At 38.0% G+C, this 14,072-nt stretch overlaps 1 protein-coding gene across 3 annotated transcripts in view; it reads left to right on the top strand.

Moving 5' to 3' along the window:
- Positions 1–14,072, top strand: part of ESRRB (estrogen related receptor beta) — a 221,920-nt gene that overhangs the window by 192,355 nt on the left and 15,493 nt on the right. For all 3 annotated transcript variants that reach the window (XM_074235673.1, XM_074235675.1, XM_074235674.1), the window contains 2 exons: positions 342–452; positions 2,801–2,962. In XM_074235673.1, the coding sequence (XP_074091774.1) occupies positions 342–452; positions 2,801–2,962 (273 nt within the window). The remainder of the gene's footprint in view (positions 1–341; positions 453–2,800; positions 2,963–14,072) is intronic.

Genomic DNA, 14,072 nt, shown 5'->3' with positions numbered 1-14,072 from the left:
TGCACTTTTTTAAAACAGAAAATTTCAGCAGATTTAAAAGGGCTAATGTCTGTTATAGATGAACCTCAGAAAGGTAATAATTCCTAAGAAGGAAAGGCAGTCTTACGGCAATGGCCTGCTTAAACAGAGAGGTTGTGTTGGGATGGCAAAGAGCAGATCAGTAGAAACCCACTGTAAATATCCCAGCATTTTTGGGACTCCCAACACTGCCTACCGTGAGGTAGACTCTGTAAAGGAATTGCTTGATGTTGAAATTCAGAAGCCCAGCTCAGAGACTAGTGATGGTATGGCCAGAAAATGTTTAGGATTTTTCTCCCCACTCCCCCTTCTTTCCTGGACAGGAGTTCGCCTTGACCGTGTTCGTGGAGGCCGCCAGAAATACAAGCGAAGGCTGGACTCAGAAAGCAGCACTTACCTGAGCTTACAGATTCCTCCTCCTGCCAAAAAGCCCTGTAAGTAGTAGCCACATAAGACATTTTCCCCTCTCAGCATCCATTCTGCTTCTCTGACCTCTATTCCATGGCTTCCCCAGAAACAATATTTTTTCTATGACACTTCTTTGGGTGAGGGTGTGATTGAATATTAATAACTCCTATTTATAAAGTGTGTATAGATTTACAAAGAATGCTTCACTTCTTCAATTTGTAATCACTTTAGACCTAGAAAGTGTTTTAAAGATCACCTAGTCCAACTTCCTTCATTTGAAAATTGAGATAAAGGACAAATAATAGAATACAATATTATGTTTGTATAGAATTTCACTGCTTCAAGGCATTATAATTGATTTAATTTTATTTAACATAACTTATAATATTAAAGTAGTGGTGCAACCATTGGTCCTAGCACCCATAAAATATTCCCTTGTTCTATAGGCTAGTCCTCATGAACTCATACTTGCCTCATTTTTTTTTCCTAGCCTTGATAACTGAATGGGTATTGCCTCAGACAAACTGAGACCTGAGAAAGACCTTAACTTTAAAAGGCCAAAGCCTCCCGTTACACCTAGAATTATCTTTCATCATTTTGATCTGTATTTTACCATGGGTTCCAGATGATTCTGAAGAAGTAAGGCTGGTTACTTTACACAGCTTTTGTCTCACTTAAATCCAGTTCACTTGCAAGTTATGTCATCTCCTTCCTGAGGTCAAGTCCTCTTCAAGAATGAAGGACAAACAACAAAAACAATATTGGATCCAGAGAATAGGCAAGGGAATATATAAATCATCTCTACCAAAAGTCACGATCTTTACTCATGAGAGTTTTGTCTTCAGGTCTCTTTCCTAGAATTTTACATCTACTCTTTATCCTTATGCTATAGAAAGTAAAGGACTTTCTAGTAAAAAGGTGTCTAGGTGATGAAGTGGATAGAACACTTAGGCTGGAGTCAGAACTGAGCTCAGATTTAGCTTCAGATACTAGTTGTGTGATCCTAGACAAGTCTCTTAACCTTGTTTGTCTCACTTTTCTCATCTATAAAATGAACCGAAGAAGAAAATGGTAAACTACTCCAATATCTTTACCAGGAAAACCCAAAATGGGGTCATGGGCATGACTGAACAATGATCTCTCTGGCAGATGCAACCAAAAACATCACTTGACATGTAAATGCTGAATATATTGCACCTTGGAAATTAGTTGATTCTGGTTTTTTTTTTGATGGAAAAAATAATTAATTTTATTATTTTTTCTTTTATTAAAGATTTTATTTGAGTTTAAAATTTTTCCCCCAATCTTACTTCTCTCCTCCACCACCCCCATGGAAAGCAATCTGTCAGTCTTTACTTTGTTTCCATGTTGTACATTGATCCAAATTGAGTGTGATGAGAGAGAAATCATATCCTTAAAGAAGAAACAAAAAGTATAAGAGATAACAAGATCGGACAATAAGATATCTGGTTTTTTTCCCCTAAATTAAAGGGAATAGTCCTTGAACTTTGCTCAAACTCCACAGCTCTTTATGTGGATACAGATGGTATTCTTCATTGCAGACAGCCCAAAATTGTCCCTGATTGTTGTACTGATGGAAGGAGCGAGTCCACCAAGGTTGAACATCACCCCCAAGTTGCTGTTAGGGTGTACAGTGTTTTTATGGTTCTGTTCATCTCACTCAGCATCAGTTCATGCAAATCCCTCCAGACTTCCCTGAATTCCCATCCCTCCTGGCTTCTAATAGATCAGTAGTGTTCCATGACATACAAATACCAGAGTTTGCTAAGCCATTCCCCAATCGAAGGACATTTACTTGATTTCCAATTCTTTGTCACCACAAACAGGGCGGCTATGAATATTTTTGTACAAGTGATATTTTACCCTTTTTCATCATCTCTTCAGGGTATGGACCCAGTAGTGGTATTGCTGGATCAAAGGGTATGCTCATTTTTGTTGCCCTTTGGGCATAGTTCCAAATTTCTCTCCAGAAAGGTTGGATGAGTTCACAGCTCCACCAACAGTGTAATAGTGTCCCAGATTTCCCACAACCCTTCCAACAATGATCATTATCCTTTCTGGTCATAATGGCCAGTCTGAGAGGTGTGAGGTGGTACCTCAGAGAAGCTTTAATTTGCTTTATTCTGGTTCTTGAACTCTATTAGAACTCTCCATCGGTTTACCCACAAGAGATGCTGAGATCCAAAGCACAGATTCCATACAAATGGCACTCCTGTGGATGCCAAGGTGTTGCTAATGTCAAGGCTGAAACGCTCTGGCAAATCCTCCTCTGTCTGCCTCCTGCATGGCCCAGGCTCTCTTTCTCTTTCTCTTTCTTCCCAGGTACTCACATTTCCCTCTTTGACCCTTGCAGTGACTAAGATAGTTTCCCATCTCTTGGTGGCTGAGCCGGAGAAGATCTATGCCATGCCTGACCCCACCATGCCTGAGAGTGACATCAAAGCCCTGACCACTCTCTGTGATCTGGCAGACAGGGAGCTCGTGGTCATCATTGGCTGGGCCAAGCACATTCCAGGTAAGTCACTTCCATGGGATAAATGTGGATAGGGGTTCCTTGGGCCAGAAGGGGGAGAATGATGTAAAAAGTCTCAGATACCCAAAGCCTAAGATTGGTGTTCCTGTTCTTATTTAAGGGAGAGAGCCCAGGAGGGAATCCAAAAGATAATTTCAGACCTTTGTTCATTTTAAAAGTGGTAGAAGAGATAGCCTAGGTGCCAAGTCTGTACAAAAGAACCTTGGGCAAGCTAGTTTTTTTGCTGTCTTTTTTCCCTAATTTTCTGATGGAAAGAAGAAATTTAGAGCATAAGCATGAGTAAGGATTGTTTCATTGTTTTTCTTCTATCCCCAGTTCCTGGCACATAGTAGGCAATGAGTAAATAGTTCTTAATTAATCAAAAATCAAATAATATTCATGAACAACAATAATAGAAGGATTACAGTGATAGAAGCATAGAAGCCTAAGTTTAGATATGGAAAGGACGTTTCTTGTTGTGTAGTTGTTTTCAGTCGAATCTGATTCTTTTTGATCCCATTTGGAATTTTCTTGGCAGAGATACTTGAGTAATTTGCCATTTCCTTCTCCAGCCCATTTTACATATGAGGAAACCAAGGCAAACAGGGTAAAGTGACTTTCTCAGGATCACACAGCTAATAAGTATCTAAGGTAAAGATGAATCTTCCTGACTCTAAACCTGGCACATCTAGCTACTGTACCATACTGTGACTGTCAGATTCACTCCCTTTACTTCACAGATGAGAAAGCTGAGCCTTGGGTGGTGTATAGAGGACCAGTCTTATAGTCAGAGAAACCCAGGTTCAAGTCATATCTCTGACATAAAATGTCTGCATGACCTTAAGTGAGTCATTTAAACTTAATGTAGCTAATCATTTTCTATGAGTATGAATTACAAGGAGTTGTCAATTTACATTTATGGAGACAGTTTCCACACTGGGATACTGGGAGTTCTCTATATAAATGAAGACATAGATACCTACAATGCAAAACAAAACAAAATGAAACAAAATGTAATTAAATAATATTAACCAGATTATCTCACATTTATATAGCATTGTTATTTAAAGATTTTTATAAATGTTTAGAAAGTGCTAACTTTCATAACTGGGATAGGTCAAAGTATTATCATTCCCACTATACAAAGGAGGAAACTGAGGTTCGTCAAGGTTAAGGTGACCTACCTGCTCAAGGTGAGACATTTAGTGACAGAAGCAGAGGAAGTGCTATGATTCTTGGAAGCAGTTGATGTACACAGAGAAATGATATCACCACCACACCGGGTGGTGTTTTTAATTACCTTATATTCAGCAGAAAGAATTCAGAGAGCAGGTCCCTTAACTCCAGAGAGCCAAAAGTATAGGATTTTCCTGACTACTTTCTCCCAGCTGGGAACAGTGGAAAACTACAGACCAAGTGAGTCATAGGCTCTCTTGCATTTTGCTGTCAAGAAGGGAAGGGCAGAGCTGTGTTTCCTTATACTGAATGTCCTTATTTCTAGAATCTGCAAAAGTTAGAGAGAGGCAATAACTATTTGTTGGTGGATCAGGTGCTGGGAGGTGGGGGGTATGCCCCCCCCAACCTCAGAAGGGTTATTTATTGCCTGTCCAGAGGAGGTCAGACAAACAGAACTGAACTATGGTGGATATACTCTGAAAGCATAGAGGGTGATGGATGGGGTGGGGCACTCCCACCCTGAACCTGAGTGTTTTCTACCTTGATTCAGCAAGCATTGATTGGCATGGGCTTGTGTTCTTACTTTATTGGGGCTCTGTGATGTTCAGAGAGGTGTGGGTTCCTTGGATTTTAATACAACAGAGAGAACATGTAGCATGTATGCAAAGGACCCAGCCCCCTTCAGTCATCCCTGCCAGGAGCAGCCAATGTGACCTGATTTGATATATCTCTAGCCATATGCATATTCCTCCATGGTGACCTTCATAGACCCTCTATGTACTAAAACTTCAATAACTTTACATATGGTCCTGATAAAAACATGGTGTCAAGGACTTTTATTTTAAAAGCATATTTACCAGAGGTGGAGACCACTGGAAGTTGCAAACTCTAGACTTGATGAGGATTTCACAAAATAAAAAAGGGATCAAATAAACTCTCACCTGAATGTTCTTAGCTGACATTTCTATGTTGTGCTAAGTTTTGGAAGTACTTTTTGTACATTATCTTTCCTGATCCTCACCACAGTCTGCTGAATTAAGTGCTCTTATAATACTTATTTTGCAGATGAGGAAACTGAGTTTCAAAGTTAAGTAACTTGCACAGCTAGTAAATGACTTTAGTGAGAGTCTAAAACACACCTTCCTGATTCCACATTCAGGGTTTAAACTACTAGCCATGCTGTAACTAAGAAATTTACCCCCTTGTCACCAAAATTTTATCACTTAGACCAATAATTTAAATTGTTAATTTAAACAATTTTACATGAATTGTAGGAAGATTCAACTCTCTTCCTATAAAGTATCTTCCAACTGTCATGCTTGAACCATCCTCAGAGGGAATGGGGATTGGTCAGTGAGGGGGACGTATTGGTTATAATCTCATGGAGTCAAATTCTAGAGTTTAGAAAGGATGAAGGTGATGGGTAGGAATGGCTGTTAGATTGGTTGATTGTTTAGGATTTCATATTGTATGTTTCCTTGAGTCTGGATTTGTTGTGGCCATCTTCAGAAACTTTTCTAAGCCTCATAGACTTTAGGACTCCCCTTTTCCCCAGGGTATTTCCTTTTTAGTGTAGAAAGCCATCTATGTTGCATGGGTATGTTTGCAGGTGTTTAATGTCAGTGTACCCTCTCCTAAGGAGCTCAGTCCAGGAAGGATTATATGCTCAGTGGTTTTCGAAGCTGCCTGTTGCTGGTTCAGCACCAATGGTGGGGTTAGGCTGCTGCTAAAGATATCTCAGCCTGGATTGCTCCACTAACCCAGCTAAGGGCTCCAATATAATCTTCCTGGCTTGTGTGTTGAGCCTGAAGTTCATGGGTGGTCAGCATGGGGGAAGGGTGATAAGACTGCACTGACAGCTGCTAGGTGCCCCCTTGGTGTCACTACTGTGTTACTGCCTTTCGCTCTCTTATCCTGACCTCCTTTAGTAGTCCATTCTATGGTGCTATGGTCTTCCTTGGTGGAATGGTGTCCCTGGATCTCTGTCCCTAATGGACTCTTTGAAACTGTTTACTGATGTAGATCTGGGTTTGAATCCTGTCTTGACTCCTTACCAACTACATGACTTTTGGTTGGAATCCCTGAGCTGGAGATGGGATACTCAGGATTTCAAGCTGGTTTTACTCAAAGTAGGATCTTTTCCCTAACATCTGAACCCCTTAGATTAACCTGTGTAACCTATGACTGGGCCTTTTGGGTCTTAATCTGTTCTGGCCCTGTCACTTAGGACAAATCACATTCTTTGAAATGGAGACCATGATACTTACATATAACTGATTCATAGGATTGTTGTGAGCAACAAACTAGATGATACTTTAAGTGTAAAACACTTCAGAAAACATGATTTAGGAATGGAATTTGTGATGTCAGGGCTATATGGAAACTTTCTCTAGGCAATGCAGATCTGCATGGTTCTGTAACCAACAGCTTTCTAAAGCTTCCTACAACACTAAGTCCAGTGTCTTATTCAGGGTCCCAGAACCAGATGTATTAGAGGGAGAACTTAAACCCAGGTGGCCCTAGGTTGGAGACTGGTTCTCTAGTCATGCTTTGCATAAATGATAGAAAAAGGTGGGCTATAATAATAATTATTCATAGAGAAGCTCTTTGACTCAGGGCAAGTCACTAAGTCTCTCAATACTCTAGGTAGCTTTCTAGGATAACTTACAGACAAGGAACAGATATAATGATGCTATTACTACTACTACTACTACTACTACTACTACTACTACTACTACTAATAATAATAATAATAATAATTTATGTTTATATAGAGCTTACTCTGTGCCAGATACTTGTAGATACTTTATGATTATTTATATCATTTGATCATTGCAATAACCCTGGGAAGGAGGTACTATCATTAACCCCATTTTACAGATGAAGAAACTGAAGCAAATAGAAGTTCAGTGACTTGCTCAAGGCTACACAGCTAGGAGGTATCTGAGGTCAGATCCAAATGCAGGCCTTCCTGACTCCAAGTCCAATGCTCTAGCCACTGTTACTGTGCCTCCTGATAGTAAAACAGTAAAACAAAACTGAATCCAGCTGTTCTATAGCTGTCATAATGAAAGATTGTCCTCCCCCCTCCTAAATTATGTTGCACTTGAGAAAACTAAGTGGTAAAATGGTAATATTTTAAATCTTAGATAGCTATATAAATGTTGTTATTATTGTCATTAATTAATTAATTATTATGAATGTTGTGTCAACTGGAAAAATAAAATAAAATCCTTTAATAATAACTTGCTTCTTGTTTTAAATATATTTGTAGATTGGTTTTAATTTAGGGACAAATGGGAAGGGGAAGGGAATATACCAGGAATTGTCCTAAGTGCCTTTTACAAATACTATCTTATTTGATTCTCATAGCAACCTGTGAAGTAGATGCTATTATAACCCCATTTTACAATCAAGAAAATTGAGGCAGGCAGAGTTAAGTGACTTGTCCAGTGTCACCCAAGTAATCAGTGTCTGAGATGGACATAGATGATGTTAGACTTAAAATTAGGCTTAAACTGGATTTAATCTCCCAAAGGAGATGATGTAGCTAAAGTACTTGGCAAACTTTAAGAAACTTCATGTCTGTTGTCATTATTATTGTGCATAGAGAAAATCAATTAACATAAATGCAGACTTCTACAGGTGAATCCTATCTTAAAAGCAGCCACTGTCCAATGTGCTAATTTTTTCATTTTTTATTTTTGAGATGTAGTATAGCATAGTGATTAGACAAATAGCCTCCACCCCTGGAAAACTTGGAACAAGTCCCATTTCTGACAGACCCACTGACTGTGTGATCCTGGGCAAATTATTTACTCTCTCAGTGGCCAGGTAACACTGAGAGCAGAAAACTCACCAGAAAATCCTATGATCCATTCCAATTGTTTGTTTGTTTTTATAATTGTTATCTTCATTTTTCTTCCACATACTACTGAATTTTGCTACATGTTTTATCTTTCCCAACTCGAAGGTAAAGTCCTTGAGAGTAGGAATTGTTTTTTTTCTTCAATTTTTATATTCCAATCTAGGGAGAGAAAAACAACTTAAATGAATGCTTTCTTTTATTCATTCATTCATTCATTCATTCATTTGTCTACCTTCATTTCTGAATATCCTCTCCTTTTCTACCTGGGGAATCATTCATTGTAAATAGAGATTTTAAAAAGAAAGGGGGGGAGCAATTCAAGAAAACTAATCAATGCATCAACCATGTTAAATATTATTCAGTGTCCCCAAAAGTCTCAATTAAGTTTTAAATTTTAATCCAGTAGGTGACTCCCTATACCCATGGTGCTCTATTTGCAAAAAGATAAGAAGCTGGTACCTTTCTTCAGTTCTCTCAAACTCCAATGAATATGACTATCCATCAAACTTTGAGGAAGCAAGAGAGAGAGAGAGAGTGCTCAGTCTAGTAATGGGCTTAAGAGCAGCTCTGTTTTTGTCTTTCATCCTAGACTGTTGGTTACCATCCTTTTTGGAATCCTGATAGCCTTTGAAATTTAAAGTGAATCTTCTTGTTCCCTTTTATTCAGTTAGGAAGGAAATGTATTTAAGTTTGTGTTACATTCATAGAAGGGCTGTATTTTTTGTTGAGATGTGTGATATATTGTATGTATATAAATTTGGAACCACTCAGGTCATCATAAAAAAATCTTGATTTTGTTCATTTAACTCAGTAAAAGTTCACTGGAACTAAAAGAAATACAAAAAATACATAAGAAATGAAATAATTAACTTCAATAAAATATTATAAATGTTTAGTAAATAATTCATACTCCTAACTTAGCAAATTTCTTATATTCTTGGAGTGTCTGCTGGGATTCCTCAGGTTTGGAGATCCTTTCCTAGATAGATAGATAACAGAAATCCTTAGGTTGTCCAAGGACATTTTGAGTAGGAGAATCCTGGACACTGTGACCTAATCCAGCAAGGAATAGTCATTAAACTCTGAACATATGCATGACATTCCCTTTGATACCAAAGATAGTAGTTTTAGTTGCACTGGGGGAAGGGAGGGAAGTGAAAGTCATACACAGGATTCAAGCAACTACTGAAAGGACTTATAGTCTAGTTTGGGAACAATCCACCCCCCAACACATACACAATACATATACACACATGAAAAGACAACTAATGAGGCAAGATGTGATTTATTGCCAAATGAATGAGATGTAGACAAGAAATATTAATGAGGTTCAGAGAGTGAAGAGCTCTATGAGCTAGGCTAAATCATGATGATTTCATGGAGAAAGTGGGGAGGGAAACTCAATCTTCACTGATATATAAGACATTGACCAACAAAGGGGAGAGAGTGGGAAGAGGGATCCAAATGAAAACACAGTAAACAAAGATGGGTTCAAGGGACCATGAAGAGACCATGTCTGAAGTGAAAGGGGTGGCAAATTCTCAGTAACCATTCCATTCTTGCTCCCCCAATTTCTAATAACTCCACTCACATGTGTAAATTGTGAAGGCTTACTCTAAGAAATAAGATGGGATTAGAAATCCTGCCCATACAGCAGGGATAACCCCTTAGAGTCAAACCCTACATAAATTTACAGTAGAATTGCCACGTAATTAAGGGACAGGTCTGCTCCTAAACATTTGTTTTTGCATTACAATGTGTTTTTTTTTGTTCAGGCAAAAAAATCTGAGTCCTTAAAGGCCCTGTGACCCAGCTTTCTTTCCAGGTGAGGGAGAGAAGATTAAATGAAAAGTCCAAGTCTACAATCTAGAATGGGGAATTGCTTGATTAATTGCATTCAACAAACATTATTAGCTCAATATCCTCCCCAGGCAGCTTGGAGGCTTTCCCTTTCCAGTGAGGTCTCCCCTTCTCTCTTGTCACTCCCTGTACTGCCCCACCTCCCAACCACCCCTGCATCTATCACTCCTGCCATTTACATGTGGCCTGGGAGGGGCCACCTGGAGGTGCCTCCTTACCGACAAGGGAGGCTCTGGAAGATAGTTCTCCTCCCAGGGTAGCCACTGTCTCTCTCCAGGAAGACAAGAGCTCCAGCAGATGATGAAATATGGGGAGCCGAGTGACAGCAGCTGTGTCTGGAGTGGCCTCAGATCCTATAATTACATCTCCCTTTATTACCTCTGCTAATGGCCCTCCAGGATGACAGAAACGATAATAAATTAACAGATTATGAACTCTACTTGCTACAAATTATGTGTTTTTTTTTTTAAATTCTGGGAGCTCATACTGCCAAAGCATGAAGAGAGGGAGAAATAGAAGCTTGAGTGTCACTATTTCAACCAGTGTCAATAAGGCGACTTTTCTGGACCTATGTGAAGAGCAATGAGAGGAGTTTTCCACCTGTCTCCTAGATTATAGCACTCCCTGGGAGGCCCTATGATATAAGAGCCCATTTCATATTGGGGTGAGAAAGAATGAAAGAACTGATGAACTGTTGTCCTAGGAAAAAGTAGATTACTTCCTTGATGGAGGGACTGCTTTCATACCAAGGGAATTCTGAGAATTCCTTAGGAAAAGAGATTAGTCATGAGTGTAACTCAGATCTTAATTCAACAACCTTTTATCAGGAGAAACCTTATTGTGGTTGAAAGTATGATCAAAGTTGTGGCTAGGTGACAGAGCAGATGGAGCACTAGCCCTGGATTCAGGAGAACTTGAGTTCAAAAAGAACTTGAACCTCCAATACTTTTGAGCTGTGTGAACCTGGGTAAGTTACTTAAACCTGATTGTTTTCAAGTAAAAAAGAAAGAAAGAAAGTATGACCAAAGACTTTAGAAAGTGTTGTTTCAGGGCTACTGAGTTGAGGACCCTCATATAGCAAAGCAGTAGTGTCAAAATCAATCAGGAAGGGATCCCAAGTTCTCCAAAAATGACTCCAATATAATTAACATTATGTATTTTGTAGTGTATTTTTATTTATTTTGTTAAATACTTCCCAATCATATTTTAACCTGATTTGGCCTGGACGCAGGAGTGTTGTGGTACCTGCATGTTTGACAGTTCTGTATTAGAAGTAAGTACTATATTATCATCTACCCCATTTTTATGGTTTGAAACAGGCTGAGAGAGAATAAGTGGCTTCCAAACCTCACATAGCCAAGAAGTATTTGAGGCAGGATTTTAATTCAAATTCATTTAACTCCAAATCCAGCTCTCTACCAGCTCTGCTACTAGCTACACAGACTTAAACCTAGATAATTCAAATCATATAACTATTAAGTACCTGAGTCTAATTTTCAACTCAGATCTTTCTGACTCTTGAGTGTCATTTCCACCATGATGCAGCATCTTTATGTATCTAATATGTTGAACTAGGAATCAAAAGAACCAGATTCTGGTTCTAATTCAGTCATGTGTGATCTCAGATAAGTCATTGAAGTGAACCTTTATTCCTATCACAGTTTTGTTTCAAACATCAATGAAATAATGAATGAGAGAGCAATTTATAATCTCTCAACTGTGTGACCTAAGAAAGTCTTTTAACCCTGATGACCCTAATCTGTGAAACGGATATAGTGATAGCATCCGTGATAGCATCCACCTTGCTCACTTCCTATTGTCAAAAATCAAATGTGGTAATACAAAGCAAAGTGCTTAGAAAATCTTCTATGTTCTTAATTGAAATTTGTACCCCCCAGATCCCAATATAATTAATAAATGCTTACTGACTGATTAAAGTTGACAAGTATTATCCTCTAAAACTTTATATTAATTTTTTAAAAACTGTTCTTAATTATTAAAATATGAGCACCTTGCATGCAGGGTCTTTTGCCTTTGATTGTATCCTCAGTACTTGCTGATCAGCTCAGTTAGTGTAAGTGCTAAAATAAATACTTGATGATTGCCTTTTAATAAATGCTTAGGGCAGCTAGGTGGGGCTATGGATAGAGCACTGGCCCTGGAGTCAGGAGGACCGGAGTTCAAATCTGATCTCATTACTTAATTGTGTGACCTTGGGTAAGTCACTTAACCCCATTGCCTTGTGTAAAAAAAAAAGTATGAATCCATTAAACAGAATCTAAACCAAAGTCATCTAGCCTCTGAATACCTCCAATAATGGTGGATTTACTACTTACCTCCTGATGATAATAATAACAATAATATCTTAGATATAGCACTTTAGGTGTGCAAAATAATTAGCAATCACAAATAGCTAATTTGTCATTAGACAGAACAAATAATATCTCATATCCTCATAACTTCCTTGTCAACCTTTCAGATATTTGAAGGCAACAACTATGTCTTCTATCCAAAGTTTTCTTTCCTCTAGCACATTCCAATTTCACCTACTCACATGGTTTTGAATGACCTTACCATTCTGATCATCCTTCCATGGATAGTTAGTGACTTCAATTCAGTAAACATGGATTATCTACTCTGTGTATAGTAAACCTGTGCTAAACCCTGGGTGAGATATTAGGTTTGGAGAAGTCATATTTCTATCCTGCTCTACAAATAATGATAATGTAGAATTATATAGTGAGTTGCATACAAAGTATTATGTTAAATCTCAAGAGAGAAACAGTATTACTAACTGACCCCTTCTTGGAAGAGGTGGCATTTGAGTCTGGTTGTAAAGGATGGATTCAGTAGCTAGAAGACATGGAAGGACATTATTTACCAAGGCAACCTCAGATACTTAGTAGCTGTGTGATTCCAGATTTGAACTCATGAAGATAAGTCCTCCTGACTCCAGGACTGGTACTTGATGCTCTGCACCATCAATATACCTCAATTGAAAGTATATGCATATTTCTCATCTATGGTACCTCCCCTTCTCTATTTAAAAAAAAATCAGAAATCTAGTTTTTCTCTCTTTCGCATTTTCTACCCCAGTGGAAAAAGGAAAGAAAAAATTTCTTGTAATAAATATACATGTCTAAGAAAATAAATTTTCTCAATTGCTATATTATGAAGCAACTAGGTGGCTCAGTGGATAGAACCATGAGTCAGTAAGTTGAGTTGAAATTTGGATTTCAGCAATTCAAAGTTGCTAGCTATATGACCCTAGGCAAGTCACGTAATCTCTGTTTGCCTTAATCTACTAGAGAAGGAAATGACAAACTACTCCAGTATTATTTGCCAAGAAAATCCCATGAAATATATTGGCATACTATGGTCCACGGGGTCATGAAGAATCTGACAAGACTAAACAACAACAACATCTGCAAAGAAATATATATTTGTGTGTTATTAAATACATGTATTATACACACATACACCTCATTCTTCACTCACAATCCATTGCATCCCTATAATTTACAGATTCATCATGGATCATCTGAAATTGTGAATGATTATTGCCTTGATCCTAATTCTTACAGCTTTCAAAGTTGTTGTTTTTACAGTGTTGTTTTCAAATAACTTTATGTTCCTGGTTCTGATCATTTCATTCTTAATCAGTTTATAAAAGTACTCAAAATTATTCATTTTTCTGATATTGCTGTTACAGTACAAATCACTTTTGTTTTGCTTGTCCCTCATTATCAGATCAATTAGAGATTTCCTGTGTTTTTTTAAATCATCTATTTCCTCATTTTTAAAAAAAGCACAGTAGTATTTCCATCACACTCATTGCTAGTTGTTTTAGTAGCAAATAATTTCTTCTAAAATGTACTTCATCATCCAAGTTCTCATCATTAGAGTATCTTTGTCCATCTTCCCAGTTGTTTTCTTCTTAAAATCAATCTCACTGTTGTTCATACCATACCAATTATTCATGATGTCTGATTTAGCAGTTATATCTAGGTACTTTTCTCCACCATCAGTCCCTATTGATCATTTCAGCAAATCTCCAGGCAAAAGTATTCTTCTTAGTTCTCAATAGGTGACTAAGAGATCAAAAGAATTTTAGCTTGACCTGCAGAGTCTAATTTGTAGAGCTAGATACTACTCTTTAGGGCCAAATACTACTCTTTAATAGTATATTCCCCATTCTTCTTTTCTATT

The sequence above is a fragment of the Macrotis lagotis genome, chromosome 4 (genome assembly GCF_037893015.1).
Source record: "Macrotis lagotis isolate mMagLag1 chromosome 4, bilby.v1.9.chrom.fasta, whole genome shotgun sequence".
NCBI classification, from domain to species: Eukaryota; Metazoa; Chordata; class Mammalia; order Peramelemorphia; family Peramelidae; genus Macrotis; species Macrotis lagotis.
Note: the sequence above shows the minus strand (reverse complement) of the source record. Positions and strands in the feature narration are given on the sequence as shown.